This window comes from Myotis yumanensis, unplaced genomic scaffold (genome assembly GCF_028538775.1).
Source record: "Myotis yumanensis isolate MYYU_CA2020_CCGP unplaced genomic scaffold, mMyoYum1.0.hap1 SCAF_22, whole genome shotgun sequence".
NCBI lineage: Eukaryota > Metazoa > Chordata > Mammalia > Chiroptera > Vespertilionidae > Myotis > Myotis yumanensis.
In genome coordinates, this window is record NW_027223773.1 from 12,241,260 (window position 1) to 12,261,199 (window position 19,940).

The 19,940-nt window shown below is 46.3% G+C and overlaps 1 protein-coding gene across 5 annotated transcripts in view; it reads left to right on the forward strand.

Annotated features, from left to right (window-relative positions):
* SDCCAG8 (SHH signaling and ciliogenesis regulator SDCCAG8) overlaps positions 1 to 19,940 on the forward strand; it is a 205,974-nt gene that overhangs the window by 38,994 nt on the left and 147,040 nt on the right. For all 5 annotated transcript variants that reach the window (XM_070401360.1, XM_070401363.1, XM_070401361.1 and 2 more), the window contains exons 9-10: positions 4,648 to 4,786; positions 17,082 to 17,234. In XM_070401360.1, coding sequence (XP_070257461.1) covers positions 4,648 to 4,786; positions 17,082 to 17,234 — 292 coding nt within the window. The remainder of the gene's footprint in view (positions 1 to 4,647; positions 4,787 to 17,081; positions 17,235 to 19,940) is intronic.

Sequence of the window (19,940 nt, forward strand, 5' to 3'; positions counted from 1 at the left end):
CTTGGAAAGAATATTTTCATCTAATATAACAAAAAATTGGTATGATATATAAATAATTTCCTTTGAAACTAACAAAAAGGACAAATTGCCCAGTTGCAAAGTAAATAAAGAATAGCAATTGCTGCCCTAGCTGGCTTGGCTCAGTGGATAGAGCATCGGCCTGCAGACTGAAGGGTTCCAGGTTTGATTCCGGTCAAGGGTACATGCCCGGGTTGTAGGCTCGATCCCCAGTGTGGGGTGTGCAGGAGGCAGCCGATTAAAGTGGCTCTCTCACATCGATGTTTCTCTCTTTGTGTCTCTCCCCTTCCCTTTAGATTTTTACTCTTTAAAAATCAATGGAAAAAATATCCTCAGGTGAGGATTAACACAAAAAAATTAAAAAGAGGCAGAACCCACTAAATAGCAAAACCCACCAACCAACAACAACAACAACAAAACCCCATGGCTTTTTTTCTCTATTATATTGCCTTTTACATTGTCCTTGAAGATCATGAGAAAACTATTTTAAAAGGAAGGAACAATGTTTACATTGATCCCAAGCCTGGCAGTCACTTAGGAATTCGATTCTCGCTCCGTCATATAGTCCCTTGTCTCTGTTCTTACATTTCAGCGCTTCGCCTCCTAGAATAAATGTCAACCTTCTCAGTTCAGTTTTCTGCTTTGTCAGCATGTCGTGGCTCATGTTCTACTTTAATAACAGGACACAGTGAAGGCCTCTGCTTGTGCTGTCAATGGAAATCTTTGTCTATCTGATCTCCTGGCCTCAGCTGGTGTTCAGCTTCTTTCACTTCTTCTTGAGAATTTTGAGTTTATTCTGACTTTGAAGAGTTGCCAGCTCTTCGTGGGGTGGAGTTCTGTCTTTATGCAGAACGAGAAGCATGACCGCTCCAGGAGCTGTATTTCCTGCATGACTTTAACATGACATTTGCAAAACCATATCCCACCGAGGACAGATCAGGAGTCTCCTGGCCGCTGTCTGGGGACAGCAGCTCTAAGCTCCTTGGTTGATCTTTTAAGCACGTAGTGAAGTGAGTGCATGACACAGGAATGAGGAGGGTGCTTGAAAAGGAGACCAGACCACCCATGTGTTGGTGGTGTTTTGAGGGCGTTAGGGACTTTCTGGAGAGTCTACTTAGCTGCTGATAACACTGGACTGATTTGAAACGTTGACTTGAAGTCCTGGTGTCCCTGAGCTGCTGCCTTTCATTATGCCACAAGATAGGTCAGAGCGACAATAATCTCTTTTTCTTGCTCTACCATCAAAATACCTCTTCCATCAAGATGGAGCTGCTGGTATTAAATTTCTTTCTGCTGCTCCTGCGCCTTGGAGAAGTGTCACTGCTCAGAGAGGAGAAGTGATTACTGTTGTACATCCGGGACTCTTGTCCAGCTCGTGATTGGGGGCGGGTCGTCGGCAGTGCTCCGTAAACTTGGCTTTGAAAGACCATGGCAGGGGCTTCCCAGAAATGAGGAACAAGGAAATGTTGAAGTCAGCCTTCCCGACTTGCTTTCTAAAAGCAGCGATAATACTTGTTAATGATGCTTTCTAATGCTCCAAACTGGCAATAACTGTGGGCTAACTTGGCTGGGCCTTAACGGCATTTCCTAGGCACTCCGTCGTTCAGGGTGAAGCTCATATATATCTATACGTATATATCAGACCAAGTCTCTCTTCTCCTTATTTCAAACATTTGGCCCAGGTGATTCATGGGCTTGCTCAGTCCTGTTTGCTGAGCCCCTAAAATACCATATACTCATTAATCGGGCCCAGAACTGACCCCCATGCTCCTTCCCGCATCCTTTTTTTTTTTTTAAAAAATTGATTCCAGAGAGGAAGGGAGAGAAAGAGAGAGATAGAAACATCCATGATGAGAATCATTGATCAGCTGCCTCCTGCACACCCCACACTGGGGATCAGGCCCTCAACCCAGGCATGTGCCCTGACTGGGAATTGAACCCTGACCTCCTGGGTCATAGGTCGACGCTCAACCACTGAGCCATGCTGGCCGGACTGAAAATTCTTTGAACCAGAGCAACTCAATCATTTATCTTCCAGTTCTAAATAGTCTGGTGACTTTTTAAATTTGGGTCATAAAATAGGAGAACTGGGAGGGAGTTTTATGTCACCTCTTACGATGCCCTCCTGTGGCCAGATCATGAGTCATTCATTTGTTCTTTATTTTTTAAATATATTTTATTGATTTTTTTATAGAGAGGAAGGGAGAGGGATAGAGAGTTAGCAACATCGATGAGAGAGAAACATCGATCAGCTGCCTCCTGCACACCCCCCACTGGAGATGTGCCCGCAACCAAGGTACATGCCCTTGACCGGACTCGAACCTGGGACCCTTGAGTCCGCAGGCTGACGCTCTATCCACTGAGCCAAACCGGTCAGGGCCATTTGTTCTTTTGTTGTTGATTTCCTTGAGCATCTAGTGTGTCAAACCACTCAGCAGAGGATATACTGAAGAGAGGTTCATTGTATTAAGCACAAGACGCTAATCTGTTAGGTTTTGATCCCGTTGTGATACATACAAACACTGTGCTTCTCGTTAATTCTTTCTGTTTGGAACCTTGGCCTTGATGCTGCCATGGTGCCAGGAACAGGTCAGGTTTCAGGCGAGTCGTCACTGGACTGTCAGTGGGTGTGAGACGTGCTGGCCTGAAGAGCGGCCTTTTTCTTCTTCTAGAAGGATAGGCTCTCCTTGGATTGCATATTCTCAGTGCAGCCAGTCCCCGTGTGTGTTAGCGCTCTTTTAAAAGTGAAAATAGCCCAAGACGGTTTGGCTCAGTGGATTGAGCATTGGCCTGTGGACTGAAGGGTCACAGGTTTGATTCCAGTCAAGGGCACATGCCTGGGTTGCAGGCTTGATCCCCAGTAGCGGGTGTGCAGGAAGCAGCCGATCAATGAGTCCCTCTCATCATTAATGTTTCTGTCTGTCTCTCACTCTCTGAAATCAATAAAAAATATATACATTTTAAAGTGTAAATTAATATACATTCAGTTTTGCTTGCATTTAATTTAGTTATCACATCACTAGAATAATTTGCTTTGACTCCCACTTTTTCACATGATCATCGTGTTTTATTATATTTTCTAAAAAGATGTTACTTTTTTCATTTTCTTTAGAATAAAAACATTACAGTAAATTTTATTTCTCAACTTAAGCACATTAGGAAATTTAAAATAAGGTTACCATGCTCTCATGAATTTTATGGTATTTGCATCAATCTATTCTTTTTTTAAACAAAAAGAGCTTTTATGAAACTTAATAATTGTAACTTTGTTCAGTATTACATATTTCTTAAAATATGGCTGTTTTCCAAATACCACAAATAGTTTAAATCATTTTATCTGTTAGAGATCTTTTTAAATGGAGTCACTGGTTCATTCTGAAAGCAGCTCAAACTCAGAGTTTATAATCTTTGAAATCATGACTCAAAGTTTGCTAAATTAAAAAGAAAATCACAGTTGGCTGTTTTCTGATCGTTTAGAACTTGGCAATGAAGAGGAAATTGCAAGCAATGACTCCAGCTGAACTTGAAACCACAGTTTAAAACTTGAGCTCTTTAGCAAGACACACAACACTCCAACTTACAGTTTTTTAACTCTGTGTATATAGAAAGTTTCCCACCTCACTTTCTCTTTGGTCTGCTGGTCATTTTAATCCAGTGGACAGATTCCAAATGTCCTGGATCCTTTTATGTGGGTTTATTTAACCCATAAGAATGGATCCACGCTGTTTCTCATGCCAGGGCACTTGGCATTCCCTTCACTTCTCTCCCGGAGAAAGAGCTTGGCTAAGGGCACTTCTGAGAACTGCCCAGATGGGGGAGGGGAGGGGCGAGGCAATGAGGAAACCCAGTGGGATGAGATTGTGTGACCTCGTGAGTATTATATGGGCGACCAGGGCATTGAGGGGTTCAACAGTACTTACCCATTGAAAGAAGAAAGGTGTTCATAAGGAGGTGAAAGAATTTAATTGGAAGAGGAGAGTGAAAAGGAGGCCTGGGAGGCAGATGAAAAGGAAAAGACATTGCCCGGCCGGTGTGGCTCAGTGGTTGAGCGTCTGCCTATGACCTGGGAGGTCACGGTTCGATTCCCGGTCAGGGCACATGCCCGGGTGTGGGGCCTGCAGGAGGCAGCCGATCAATGATTCTCTCTCATCACTGATGGATGTTTCTATCTCTCTCCCCCTCTCCCTTCCTCTCTGAAATCAATACAAATATATTTTAAGAGAAGGGAAAGGACATATATTTGTTCAAGTAGATGAGAGAACTGGCGGTGTAAGCTACCTTAGTTGTCCCTTCTTCATATGTTTGCCTCTGCTTTGGGGCACAGTCCCCAGCTTCTCTACTCTGTTGCTTTTTTTCCTTTTCAAACTAATTTCCCCTTTTCTGGGCCTTCATCTGCATCCCTCAGGGCCCTTGTCCAGCAGATGCCGTCCAGCCCGATGTTCCCGCCTCCCCGCTGCCCTGCCAGCCCCGCGAGCGAGGACAGAGGACCCTTCTCTGCCTGCGCTGTGTGCTGGGCCACCTGCCCACTGGCTCCTCTTCTGATGCGTCTTCAGACTTGTTTCTTCCTGACCTAGGAATGCACGAGCGTTCGGTCCTTTCTTGCTTTGAATGTCCTTTTTGTGCCGACAGGGAGAGAGATGACTTCATGTCCGCGCTGGTTTCCGTGAGGAGCAGCTTGGCGGACGTGCAGCAGAGGGAGGCGGGCGCCTACGAGCAGGTGAAGCGTGCCGTGCAGATGACGGAGGAGGCCAACCTTGAGAAAACGAAGGCAAGTCTAGCAGGGTCAGAGCCAGGCAGGCCATCGTGGCCCCTTTCCCCGCTGAGTATGTCTTACCTTATTCTCCCACAGCTAAACTCTTCTTTCTAAACACGCAACGTGAATGCCCATCTGTTAATGTTGACTTTGCTAAATTAAACCAATTTCCACTTGGAGAGTTCTTATTCCTCTGCAGATACTCTTCTGTTGCTGTTCAGAGAACATGGTACATTGCGGTCAAGGACTTTGAGAGGCTCATGTGCTCAATCTCTTTATTTGATGACTAGAGGCCCAGTGCATGGATTTGTGCACTGGTGGGGTCCCTTGGCCTGGCCTGCGCCCTCTTGCAATCTGGGACCCCTCAGGGGATGTTAGAGGCCCAGTGCATGGATTCGGCACAATCCCTGCAAGCTGGGCTAAAAGACTCCACCAGTGCACGAATTCATGCACCAGGCCTCTAGTATGCATATAAGATCTTTGGTCAATCTCTTCCCACCCTCCCCCCTCTCCCCTTCCCCTTTCCCTCTGAGATTCATCAGTCTGTTCCATGTTTCCATGTCTGTGTGTTGAGCATCTGCCTCCTGGTGGTCAGTGTGCATCATAGCTACCGGTTAAATGGTCGAACGGTCACTTAGGCTTTTATATATATAGATCATTTTTAATGGTGTGAAAATCTTGACACCCATAAGTACATGTTCATGTATAACTAAATACAGATGTGTTTTTTTCTATACACAGTGAATTTCTTATATATATACTAGGAGCCCAACGCACGATTCGAAATCACTCCACCCACCCTTAAGTCATCAGTCCAGCCCTGCCTTGCTCTCTGGCCCTTGAAGCAGCCACAACTGCTGCCGATCAGGCCCTCCCCCAGTGCAGGCGCGCGGAGGCCCCTGCCACCCTGTCCTGGACGCTGCGCACACAACCTCCTCCTCTGCGGTCGACCCGTTACAGCCTTCTGGTTAATTAGCATATTTCTCTATTATATATATATTTTATTGATTTCAGAGAGGAAGGGAGAGGGAGAGATAGAAACATCAATGATGAGAGAGAATCATTGATTGGCTGCCTCCTGCACGCCCCCTACTGAGGATCAAGCCTGCAATCCAGGCATGTGCCCTTGACCAGAATCAAACCCAGGACCCTTCAGTCTGTAGGCTGAGGCTCTATCCACTTAGGCAAACCGGCTAGGGCTGTCCACCGGGCATTTTGAGAACATCCAAATATGTCACAGAGAATAACATATGTGTATATAATAGCATCTTAGCTATGAGACTGGATCCACGGTACATACTAAATCAGGCATGTTCAAAGATAATGATGACGACAGGAAGAGCTCTCACTTGGTGACGGGCAGTGCTGTCGGAGCTTTGAATCATAGGAGTTACTGCTGGGTCATTGCTATGTTTGGGGCCACACCTCAGTCCATTAAAGCCGCTCTGTATTTCCCTACACACAGTGGCCACACGTAGGTGCGGTGACTGAATCAGACAGCGCAGATACAGACAGAGCATTTCCATCACCACGGAGAGGTCCGGGGTAGCATTGGTCCAAGCCTATGGCAGCATCGGTGTTTTGCTCAGAGACTGGGCTGCTCTACAGTCACCACCGTATCCACTCGTCTCCCTATCAAGTTCATCCCACCTCTTCCCAGACCACTGGCCCATCACTCTTTTCATTACGAGCCCCTGTGCCTTCCGGAACGTATGCTCAGTTCTGACCAAACTCTCAAACATACTTTACTGTTTCCTCCAATGCTACACTCCTGTTTCTTCATTTGTACTGATGTCTAGTTGTCCCTCCCTCAGAGCCTCCAGCAAAGGCCCTTTGCCTCTCATTCATCTCATCCGGGGACGATGGGGGTCAGCGTTCACCTCAGTCCTGACTCCTGCCCCCAGGCCTTCCCCTGGCCCCTGCTTTCAGCTCCCATTCCTCATAGAAATCATTGCTGTCTCCTCGCCCTAATTTTAATCGAAGTCAATTCTCACTCTAGTGGATGCTATTTGACACTTCTTTTTTTAAAGAAATGCACCCATTTTATTACCTGGGCTGTTAATAGTTGTGGTACCTTTGACACTTTTTAAGAGTTTTAGCCTCTGACCCTTTCCCCGTCTTTGTCCAGCCGGGCAGCTAAAGCATAAATACTGCAGACTGGTGCTTACACAACAAATGTTATTTCTCGCACCTGTGGAGGCTGAGAAGCCCATAGCAAGGCACGGCAGGTTCAGTGTCTGCTGAGAACCACTTCCTGCTTATAGACAGACATCTGCTCCCTGCATCCTCGCGTGGTGGGAGGGGTGAGGGTGTTCTCTCTGGTCCCTTTTATTTTATTATTATTTTTTAAAATATATTTTTATTGATTTCAGAGAGGAAGGGAGAAGGAGAGAGAGATAGAAACATCAATGATGAGAGTGAATCATTGATCGGCTGCCTCCTGCACGCCCCCTGCTGGGGATCGAGCCTGCAACCCAGGCATGTGCCCCTGACCAGAATCGAATCTGGGACCCTTCAGTCCCTAGGTCGATGCTCTATCCACTGTGCCAAACCGGCTAGGGCTCTCTGGTCCCTTTTAAAAATAGATATTTTTATTGACTTCAGAGAGGAAGGGAGAGGGAGAGAGAGAGACAGAAACATCAATGATGAGAGAGAACCATCCATTGGATCGGCTGCCTCCTGCACTCCCCCAATGGGGACTGAGCCAGCAACCGGGGCATGTGCTGACCAGGAATCAAACCGTGACCTCCTAGTTCATAGGTCAGTGCTCAACCACTGAGCCACACCGGCCAGGCTGGAGTCCTTCTATAATCCATTCACGAGGGCTCCACCCTCATGATCTGATCACCCCCAATGGTCCCACCTCCTAACACCATCACATTGGAGGGGAGGGGTGAACGTATGGACTTTGGAAGGGCAGGGCTATTCATTTTGCAGCATCTCCACCTTCTCCTCCCATCACTTAAAGGTTTCAGTATCCATGTTGTAACGTATGTACACCTGGTCCCTTCATGGGCCCCCACACTTTGGCCTCCTGGCCCCCGTTCCCCCTGTTCTACTGTCACTCCCACGTGAACCGAAGCGTCCATGAGAACCCCGATACTGAACCTGCTCTCTCTGGCCCTTCTCCTGCTCCCCATCCGTTAAACCTACTCAGTGTCCTCACTGCTGCCTTTAGCTGTTCAGCCTCTTCTCACATCGCATTTTATCTGCTGCCCCAGGACCGCTTCTTCCCTTTCCATTTCAGTGTGAATTTCCAATCCCCGACTGAGCTCATGTTCACTGCCCCCAACGCTGTGTTCTGGCCCCTGAATGGCAGCTTTGTCCGGGACATGCCCTGCGGGAGGCCTGGATGGCAGCCCCCGGACTCCCGCCAGTCGCGACACCCCGATCTTCGTGTCTGAGGCTCTTGGGCTTCCCTCCTCGCTGCCCTTTCTTGTGATCTCTGGAGTGATGAGTTATGAACGCCTGTCCCCCTCTTCACCCCGTTCCACTGCAGCCAGACGCGGTCTTTCTTAGCAGATGTGATCATGTGACTGCCCTCCAGGGATTCCCACACCCTCTCTGTGCTTGAGGTCTGTCATACGTGCTTCCCTTCACCCTCCAGCGCCGCTTCCTGTGACTCCCCTCTCACACCCCGTCCTCCCACAGGCTCAGGCGGGAGGGTCTGGTGCCGGGGATGGTCACCTGAGTTACCAGACCTCGCTCAGCTTCCAGCCCAGCTGTTGGCCAGCCGCGGGCCTTAGGGCAGGTTATTTCATTCTCTGTGCCTCCGTGTTTCCTCATCTGTAAATGGAAATGCTATCTGACTCGTCGGATTGTTAATGGAACTGTATTTGAGAATGTGTGTGTAGGTTATTTTTTAATCTTCACCCGAGGATATTTTTCCATTCATTTTTAGGGAGAGTGGGAGAGAGAGGGAAAGACAGAGAGAAACATCGATGTGAGAGGAACACATCGATTGGTTGCCTCCTGCACGCCCCCTGACTAGGCCCGGGCCGGGGAGGAGCCTGCCACTGAGGTACGTGCCCTTGACCGGAATCAAACCCAGGGCCCTTTGGTCCTCAGGCCGACGCTCTATCCACTGAGCCAAACTGGCCAGGGCTATGTAGGTTGTTTTGTAGAAACTCTGGAACAAACCATTTTCTCAGTAGATGATGGTGATGGTTGTTAATTCCCCAATGCTGATGCCGTGTCCTGGCCAGTTGGGGTCTTCGCACCTGCCACGCAAATTGTCCTTCCCTCCCCTGGACATCATCTCCATTTTTCAGATCTTAGCTTGCGTGCCACTCTCCCCAGAAAACCTCTGTTCCCATGTCCAGATGTGATGTAACTCTTATGTACCTTTATTGCAGGTTCCTCTGCCTGGCGCCGGTGACATTTGGGGCTACATAATTCTTTGTTTTGGAGGGTGTCTACACATTGTAAGACTTTTTAAAAATACTATTTTATTGATTTTAGAGAGGAAGGGAGAGGAAAAAGAGATAGAAACATCAACGATGAGAGAGAATCATGGATCAGCTGCCTCCTGCACGCCCCCCACTGGGGATGGAGCCCGCAACCCGGGCTTGTGCCCTGACTGGGAATCGAATTGTGACCTCCTGGTTCATAGGTTAATGTTCAACCACTGAGCCAAGCCGGCCGGGCAATTTTAAGATACTGAGCTGCATCTCTGCCCCTGCCCACTAGATGCCAGGACCACACCCTCTTCCCCAAGTTCTGACAACCAGAACTGTCTCTAAACATTGCAGATGTCCCCCGGGGGCGGGAAAGGGGGCAGAATTCTCAGTTGGGAGCCACTCATTACATCATTCATCCAAATGAATCACGATTGCCTGTTGGCCTGTGTGCTTCATTAAGCTTCACAATCTCTGGAAGGAGTAGGAATGTATCTATCTGTGCTCTTTTAAATCCCTAGCATCTTGCAAGGTGCTTAGCCCTTAATAGGTGCTCATTAAATGTCCCCTGACTAAGGGGATTGCAGCCAGTTTTCACTAACGCTCTGGAATTCCTTTATTCTCATCTGCCCAGTTTACCCACTCTCCCAGCACCGGGAAAGCAAAGGCCAATCAACCTGTTGGTAGCATCTCTTTCAGCCCATCAGGCGTTGCTGAAGAAAGCCAAGTCCACAGGAGAGTAACCCCGGTCTCCCTCGGTGTCACACCTCCCTTTAACAATCCTCACATCCTTGAGCCAGAATGTCCCTTCCTTCCTTTCCCAGCTCTGCTCCCAGCCCCCCCGTTCTCAGTCCACAACTCACTTTACTGAGCGCACAACCATTGACAAGCCTCCTCAGCACCTTCTCACTCCTCATGTGTCTGCTCCCCCTTTTCCTTGCTCATCCGGCTTCTTATTTCCCAAGGCGAACCTCCTCCCTCAGTTCTTGATAGCGCCTGCGGGTAGGATTTCAGGGACCCTGGGCTACCTGTCGTCACTTCTTTACCTTTCGTCCTTCCTGCATCACTGTGTCCCTCCTCATCCATCTACATCCGTTGTTCCTGTTTAAACAGCAGGAAGCAGCCTTTTCTTGATCAGCTTCCCCTTCACGGATTACCTGCTCCCGTCATGCAGGGCAGACCTGTGGGTGGCGTGAGTGGCAGGGGACACCCCTCAGCCGGGCTTCCAGCACCTGTAATCCATCCCTGCAGCTGCCCTGCCCGCTCAGGGGTCCCCCCACTTCCGGGTCCCCAGACCCGTGACCCCATCTCAGTTCTCATCCGATGCAACCCTGCGGTTTGGAAGCCGTTTGCTGTCCTGTCCTAACACCATTTCTTTCCTTGATGGACCTGATAGTTTACTCTTGTGGGGCCTCTTTCTGTTGCTCTCGTCTCCTCCTCTGAGTCTCTTTTACGTTGGTTTGCACAAGCCTTCTGTGCAGACCTTCTCAGGGCCTTTGCCGTGTTCCTGAATGTCCCGGCCTGTGTATCTTCTCTCGTGGCCAAACCATGGCCTGCGTGGGAACAGCCCACGTGGTGCCTTCAGCTCTAACCGGCCTCTGGAGCTCGGGCCTCCACGTCCCCGGTGACTGACCCTCTTTCCAGGAATTACACTCCACAGCAGCTGACACACCATAAACCAGAGGATTAGTTCCCTCCGCCTTCCTTCCCACCCCTCCTCTCCCTTCCCTTTTTGTGTGATTTTTATGCAAAAGGCCAATGAGAGACGCCACAGACCTGACTTTTAAGGTACCGTTTCCTGTATTAGCATTTTCAGATAATGGCATCACTCTCTAGATACCAACAGTCCTTTCAAGTATCTTGTCTTTCCCTGCCCCTCACTCTTGACCTGTTATCATAACCGAGCTCACCCTCTCTCTTCAGAGCCCCTTACTCTGAGCTATGCCCGCCCTCTCCCCGGCCACCTGCCCTGGTTCCTGCCCTGGTCTTCCCATGCTCTAGGCAGTGAATGCAGGTGATTGCAGTAGCCTCTTAAATGGGTCTCCCCTGGGCCTCCTCATTCCTGTGGTTCCTCACGGGATGCCAGAGTCTCTTATGATCCCCTGTTCAGGGGCCTCCCCTTTGCAGGGGAACACAGGGCGGCCTCCTCAGGGCGACCGTCCAGATCTGCCACCACACGGCCCCACACCGACTGTTCTGTCCTCACCTTTCACTGCACTTTCATGGGACCCACCGACGGCCATTCCCACGAGCCTGTTCATGCTCGACTGTCTGCACCGGATCCATCTGAGATTCCTAGTCAAACCTGTGAGGTGCGACTGCAGTGGTTGTCTTCCCCGAGGCTTTCATTAGTCTCGTCCTCCTCTCTTCCCATTGATCCGTGTGTCACTTTGGGGTCTGTTTGCATAGCTCTCTCCACCAGAAGACCTGAAAAGTCAGTCTGTGAGTGGCGTCTACCATTGTATTCCTCACTCGGCCATTTATGTAGAAATTGCACAATATATGTGTGTGGAGTTGAATGAAAGTCAATAATTCACTTTGAATATGAACATGAAATTTTAGTTAGTGGTTTTAAAAATGTAACAGTTAAGAACTAGAGAGCTTATTGCATTTTAAAAAATATTTTCTAAATTGATTTCAGAGAGGAAGGGAGAGGGAGAAAGATAGAGAAACATCATTGATCCGCTGCCTCCTGCACGCCCCACACTGGGGATGGAGCCTGCAACCCAGGCATGTGAACTGACCGGGAATTGAACTTGGGACCCTTTAGTCCGCAGGCTGTTGCTCTATCCGCTGAGACAAACTGGCTAGGGCTCTATAGCATATTTTACTGAATTATTAATAATGCAAGGTTTGATTTCTAAGCAGTTTACAAAATGCAGTGCAAGTCTACTGGTTTTTCTCTAAGATATGTTAAAACACATTAGTAGTTTTGCTTTCTGAGAATAAAAACTGAGACAACATACATATTTTAATTTTGAAACCAACTACTTTGTTAGTGAGCTATGAAATGGTACTTTGTTCTGGTCGTTCCTTGATATTTGGTGCCACCTAGTGTTCGACTTTGCATAATGCATGCAAGTAAGTAAAAAAGTAATCTTATGTTATATACAGTATATACATTTAGTGGCAGTGAAAACACCTGAGAAATTTATAAAACAACAGATTTATAAAAGAGAAAATCATAATTTTGTACCTTTAGATTCCATTGTAGAACTACTTTGGGTCAGATTTCACCTGCCACTCTCTAGGTTTTTGATCTTGAACAAGTTACTTAATGGCTCCAAGCCTCAGTTTCTTCAACTGAATGATAAGAACCACTTAACGTTTAGTGAGGGCGTTAAAGAAATTAGCCCACAGAAGCCATTTAGCAAAGTGCCTGGTTCATAGTAAGTGCTCAGTAAATGTTTTTGTTTTTCTTTGAAAATTGCAAATCATTATAGTGGAGATAATCTTAAAAGAGGCAAAAAAATTAACCTAGGACTGAAGGAGGGTGAAAAAGCAGAGGCTTTTCAGTGCTGCCTCAGGAGAGCTACTGGTGGGAAGGTGATCAACCTGCCGCAACCGGCCTGCCTCTTTCCGAAGGGAGGCGGTAGGCTTCGGCATGACGTAACCCCAAGCCTATATAAATGACATGGCCTTGCCAAGAAAGATTGTTTTTTTCAAAAATACCAACACAGTAGGTTGAATAAATACCCCCAAACCTTTTTATTTTTCCTCCTTTTCAAGGATCCAAATTATTTTTTTTTTCCTGGACTAAGGCAGAACCAGAAAGGCAAGAATGAGAAACCTGAATTTAAAAAAAACAATCACAAAAGCGTTGAATATTTGATTGCAGTCACAGGCATCGAAAATAATTCTTCTGGATACTTACATTATCTTCCACAAAACAAAAACAAGTGATAAGTAGCTTGAACATGGGAGGTAAGGATAAGGCTGGTTGATTGGTTTCTGGTAAGCGAGAGTTTATAAATGAAATATCAGTATTGATGCCATTCATACGTTAAGTGCTTAAAACACGCTGGTAACCATTTTTATTTTGTGGGCTTTATTTCATAAAAAATAAAAGCATCTTCATATGTTTTAAAGTTTACATTCATATGTGTGACCAATGTATCTTTCATTAGATCTTTAATTCTGTAATGATGAATCCTATCACAGGGTTTCTAGGAGCCTGACCCTGGCAGTTGGGAAGGACTTTTTTATATTAATAGGTTTCCTATTTTAAAAATGGAGTCAACTGCCCAGGCAGTGTGGCTCAGTGGTTGAGCATCGACCTGTGAACCAGGAGGTCCTGGTTCGATTCCTGGTCAGGGCACATGCCCGGGTTGTGGGCTCGATCCCCAGTGTGGGGTGTGCAGGAGGCAGCCGATCCAATGATTCTCTCTCATCATTGAGGTTTCTATCTCTCTCCCTCTCCCTTCCTCTCTGAACTCAATAAAAATATATTTAAAAATAAATAAATAAAAATGGAGTGAACTAGATAAGACATTTCTTTTAGAAAATGTGGTTTAATAGACCAGGACTGGGAACATCAAGAATGACCACAGATAAAGGAATTTCCCAGGAGAGAAGGTCCCTGAGGACTGAGGGTACTGGGTGGGGAAGCACAATGTCCCAGCTCCTCAGACCTGCGGCCATTTCCACCATTTCCAGGGGTTGCTCGGGGGGAGGGGGGAGGCACCCCTTGGCCGCTGCTGGAGAAATGGGGCCTGCAGGCCCGACATTAACGCAGTCCCCTCTGATGACCTATCAGTTCATCGTGATTGACTGTTCACTGGCCTGGCCTTTGAGAATTCGGTTATGCCTTCACCGAATGGTTAGATAAGTATAATCAGGGCGTTCCGAAGCAGCTGGGATTCCGAAAACTAGGAGCTGGAACCCTAGGTTTAAAAGAAAAAGCTTTAATGGAAATGCTGTATACGTAATTATTTTTAAATTAATTTTAAATGGTTTTTTTAAAAATGATTTTTAGAGAGAGGAGATGGGGTCAGGAGAGAGAGAGAAACATTCATCAGCTGCCTCCTGCATACCCCTACCAGGGATGGTGCCTGCAACCCGGGCATGTGCCGTGACAGGGAATCTAACCAGCAACCTTTCTGTGCACAGGGCAATGCCCAACCAACTGAGCCACACTGGCCAGGGCTGTAAAGATTTACTTAGTAGAACCAAATCTTTCTCGAAGGTGATGTCCATTGTAAGAGAAAGAGTAAACCTATTTCTTAATTCCAATAGTTATTAAGCCTTAATATTTTTTTTTCACTTTGACCTGGCATATATATTAATATTAAAACAAAGGAAAGTCAGTGCTATGTTGCAATATGGAATCATTGGTCACACACCAAGAGCCATCGATAACCAGTGTTTAATCAGTATTTTGGTTTGGTGTCTCATCACAAGTGGCCAGTCCTAGAACAGAGGGCCAACCTCACGCGAAGGCTCCCGTGGTTTTGTTTGGGTGGCTCACAGCTTCTTGCTTGTCCTCTTGCTTTATATTATCCTCTCTTGGCATCAGGCCGCTCACTGTCAGCATCCTTCCCTACTCCTGTTCCTCAGCTGATTGGCTCCCCTGAATGGATCTTTCGCTCCTCGTGTCGGCCTGATCTTTGGATCGTCCGCACCCCCTTCCACTGTTTCTGCATTTAAAAATGGTGACACCCGGCCCAGCTGGGTGTGGCTCAGCGGTTGAGTGTCAACCCCAGAACCGAAAGGTCACTGGTTTGATTCCTGGTCAGGGCACAGGCCCAGGTTGTGGACTTGAACCCCAGTAAGGGGCGGGCAGGAGGCAGCAGATCAATAATTCTCATCATTGATGTTTCTCTCTCTTTTCCTCTCCAAAATCAATAAAAATATATTTTTAAAAAACATTGACACCTCAGTTTTTGTTCAATAGTACTTTTATTCTTTCATTATATTAGCAGAAGTTATGAACATTTGTATTAGGTTCATAGAAAATATCTTTCACAAGAGAAATTGTAAGCCTAAAGCACAAAAGTCTCTAATTCATAATATTTCAAGTTCCAGGGACTTAAATTTTAGAAAAATGTGCTTTTTAAAATTTCTCTTAAAATCTAATTTAAAATTTTTTTAAAAAACATTCTCAACTCAAATTGGACTTGGGACTAGTTCCCTGGGAAGAGTCATTTTTTAGTAACTGTGGTTACTTACCAGCTAATATATGACAATTTAATTTTAACCTCCTACTTCATCTGGGCATACAGAACTTTCCAGAAGAGTCGGGAAGAAATTGTAGTTTAATACTTCCCAGCTGGGGACTGAAAGCTCACATGTCCTAGATATTTATCACCTGTATTTATTGTAGTGCTCACCAGAGGGAAGCAGAGCTATGCGTAACTTACAGTTGGTGCTCACCGAGACCACTCATCTCCATTCACAGCAAATGTGACCGTGAGATTTATGACCACGCAGTATGTGAGTCACATGACACATGGGTCTCTATCTTCAGGGGAAATAGAGGATGGACTAGGTGATATTGTAAGCAAGAGCCACTGGAATAAAACTAAGACACCTTAGGATGACTCTGATTTTCTATGTGAAGCAACCGAATTTTATTGGAATTTTTAAGTCATCATTTATTATTGAGTATTATATATACACATAAGATGAATATAACCAAGAGGAAGTTATAGAATTTCTACTTCTGGAATTGCAGAATGGGAAATTTAAACTAATGGACAGTTATGGATTTTTAAATAACTAGAAATGGAAGATAGCAATTCTTATTTTATAAAACAAATACGATGTTTTGGTCTTTCCTTATCTTCACTTTTGATTACTATCTAATTTTTACTGTAGTTATGGGTGTAAGGGGAGTGAACTAAATCTGACCTTAGTTATATTTAAAGAAGTTTGGTTATTATATATATATATATATATATATATATATATATATAAGCCTAATATGCAAATTTCCCTGTGGGAGTTCGACCGGAAGACCAATTGCTCACTATGACGTGCACTGACCACCAGGGGGCGGCGAGGAACGAAGGAAGGCCGCAGCCAGCAGCCGAAAGGCGCCGATTGGCCCTGATGGCCGGCCAGGCCTAGGGACCCTACCCATGCACGAATTTCATGCACCAGGCTTCTAGTATAATGATAAAAAAAAAAAAAAAAAAGCCAGATGCTTGTATGTAATGATAAACTCAACATCTTTTTTAAAAATTTTCATGTTTAACATTTAAAATATTCAAATAACTTTAACCATGAGCAAATGAAAAGTCAGTTAAATTGGATACTTGCATATTTCTTGTAGTATAAACATGATATATAATCAAAAGTACTAGAGCTCTTCATTTTTCTGATCCCCCTTTCTTCAGGATTCTCACTCATCAGCGGCCTTCATCAAGGCCTGTTTCCTGAATTTTGTTAGTTGATAAAAGTTAATGTAGCCTTAATTATGCGAATCGAAATAAATGTAACACTCGAATACTGTTATATTAGTAAGTGTACAAATTGTCTAATTGACTTTACAGTGTGTCTTTTTTTTAAATATATTTTTTTATTGATTTAAGAGAGGAAGGGAGAGAAGGAGAGAGAGAGAGAAACATCAATGATGAGAGAGAATCATTGATCAGTTGCCTCTTGCACACCCTCTACTGGGGATCGAGCCCGAAACCTGGGCATGTGCCCTTGACCAGAATCGAACCTGAAACCATTCAGTCCACAGGCCGACGCTCTATCCACTGAGCCAGACCGACGAGGGCTATGGTGTGTTTTAAGTATTTTAACATGATAAGCGCCCCGCCTGTTTTGTCTTCCGGATGGAAAGTATAGTATCAGTCACCTGTGACTGACTGGGCGCTTAATGTGTTAAATAAAAATAAAGCTTAACTGTCTCATTTCCCCCTTATTTTTCTAAATTCCCAGCTCCCATGTACTGTCTTATTCCGCAGGCTCTAATCCAGTGTGAGCAGCTGAGGAGTGAGCTGGAGAGGCAGGCGGAGCGACTAGGGAAGGAACTGGCCGCTCAGCAGGAGAAGAGGACCGCCGACAAAGAGCTGATGAAGAGCGAGCTGACAAAGGAGCGCGAGGACATGGGATCCAAGGTACTCCAGCATCGGCTCCTTGTCCACATGGCAGGAGTGTGTGCGGCGGAGTCACCGATGGCTTGTAGGCTGCAACTCTTTTCTTTTTTAATACATTTTTATTGATTTCAGAGAGGAGGGGAGAGGGAGAGGGAGAGAAACATCAATGATGAGAGAGGATCATCGATCGGCTGCCTCCTGCACACCCCACAGTGGGGATCGAGCCCACAACCCGGGCATGTGCCCTGACTGGGAATCGAACCGTGACCTCCTGCTTCATAGGTTGACGCTCAACCACCGAAGCCATGTCCGCCCAGCTGTGGGCTGCAACTCTTGAATGAACTTTAAATTTTAAAATCTTTTAGAGTCAAATTTCTTGTAACTCAGAGTTCGTAAACATTTTCTATTTTCCCTGTGTTTCTCAATGTTATGTTCTCTGACTTTTGCAAATAGAATAATCCATCTGATTCCAATCATCAGTTTGAAGACCCGGGTGACTGGAGCATAGGAAGTGAGGGGCAGAGTGTGGGGGTTGAGTTGAGAGAAGTGTGGAGGGGCCAAATCATGAAGGCCCTTAACATCCACATGGAGGACTTTAAATTTCACCCAAAAAGTGATGGGAGGCCATTGAGTGGCTTTCGGTGAGGCAGTGTCATGAACTCTGAAATTACGTTGCTATGCACCCTGCACGCCTTCTTGTGCAATTGTTCGTGAATAGTTTTTAGATCTTATTCCCCTTAAAAGGCTTTCTCTCTTTCTCTGCTTTCTCTAAGTCAATATTTCTGATTTGAGAGAAGGATGAGGTGTGTCTTTCAGTCACTCTGAGTTTAAAGCACTTTTGAGGTAAAGAGGGTGACACATTCAGAAAGAAGCTGGAGGCAGGGTCTAGAGCTCAGCAGAGAGCTGCAGATCCAGGTGGCTTTAGCTCTAGTGGCTTCATCCCAGGCAGATGGTGTTGAGTTCTAGATCTTCCGCTCTCCACGGAGCTCCCAAACCAGCCTCCTCCCCATCTCTTCTCGCCGAGCGGAGCCACCATTCATCCAGTCGCCAGCTCAGAAATCATCCGTCTCCTCTCTCTCCCCGACCCTCCATGTCATCATGTCACCGGGTTCTAGAGATTTGGGCGCCAAGAAATTTTATTACTAGAGGCCTGTGCACAAATTTGTGCACAGGTAGGGTCTGGCTGGCCTTCCCCGATAGGAAGGGCCGTGGGCAGTTGGCGGCCCAGCCCCCTGGTGGAACTCCCGGTTGAGGGGACAATTTGCATATTGGCCTTTTATTATGTAGGATTATTTTAAAAATATATTTTTATTGATTTCAGAGAGGAAGGGAGAGGGAGAGAGAGATAGAAACATCAATGATCGATCAGCTGCCTCCTGCACATTTCCTGGGGATCGAGCCCGCAACCTGGGCATGTGCCCTGACCTGGAATTGAACCGTGACCTCCTGGTTCATAGGTCAACACTCAACCCCTGAGCCATGCCGGTCAGGCCCCTAGGAATTTTAGATTGTCTATCTCTCCAACCCACTAGGATCCATCGCTCACCCTCTGGTGATTCCTACAGCCCGAGTGCTCCCCTTGCTTCCAGTCTCACCTCTTCCCGGCTGCTCTCCACACCACAGCCAGGACAGTTTTTCCAAAATAAACATCTCAGTATGGCAGTCTCTTGCCTCTTGCTTTACCATTCTTTATGTCTCCCTGCAAGCCCTTGGCTAAAATTCAGGATCCTCAAGCGCAGCATAAAGTTCTCCATTTTCCTTCCCCTCCTTGGCTCTTCAGTCTCATCTCCCTTGGCCTTTCTTTCTTGCATTGCATGCTCCTTTAAAAAATATATATATTTTGTATTGATTTCAGAGAGGAAGGGAGAGGGAGAAAGAGATGGAAACATCAGTGATGAAAGAGAATCATTGATTGGCTTTCTTCTGCACACCCCACACTAGGGATGGAGCCCACAACCCGGGCATGTGCACTTGACCGAATTGAACCCGGGACCCGTTAGCCCGCAGGCCGACGCTCTATCCACTGAGCCAAACAGGCTAGGGCCACACTATCTTTTTATTTCAGGATCTTGCTTGTGCTTTGCCCCCTGCCTGGAGGAGTCTTCCTCTGCCCACTCCAATGAATCCTTCAAAGTCCTTCTTGGTGCCACCACCTCTCACAGCCTCCTGAGGATGAATTAGGAGCCTCTCCCAGAGGCTCCCAAACTCCACTTAATGCAAATTCCTGTTGAATTGTTTGTCTCCCCTGACTTACTATGAGTCCCCTGATGGTATGGCCTCTTAACACCCTCATAGCGTGGACATTTCTCTCACATAAAACGCACTCCATATATTTTTGTTGAATGAACGAATATATACAAGAGGCAGCAAAAAGGCTCCGTACCATGGGAAAGGTATGAATAAAATGCTGAGAATTCAGAGCATCAGAATCCCTGTCTACAAGAAATCATGGATGGCTTCTCGGAGAAGGTGGCATCTCAGCTGAGCTTCAGAGAATAGGGGGGATTTAGAAATGCAGAGGATGGGGAGGAATTCTGGGCATACCAACATGACCAAGGCCTGGAGGGAGGTAAAACCGTGAGCTGAGAGAAAATGGTATCGATTGCAAAGACCGGCAACTGTTCACACGTAGGAGATTTTTGTTTTCTGGTTGTTGAGTGGAAACTTTTGCCTCGCTGAGTAGTTCACTGTGTAAAGATATCTTGATGAGAGTCCCTGCTAAGAAAG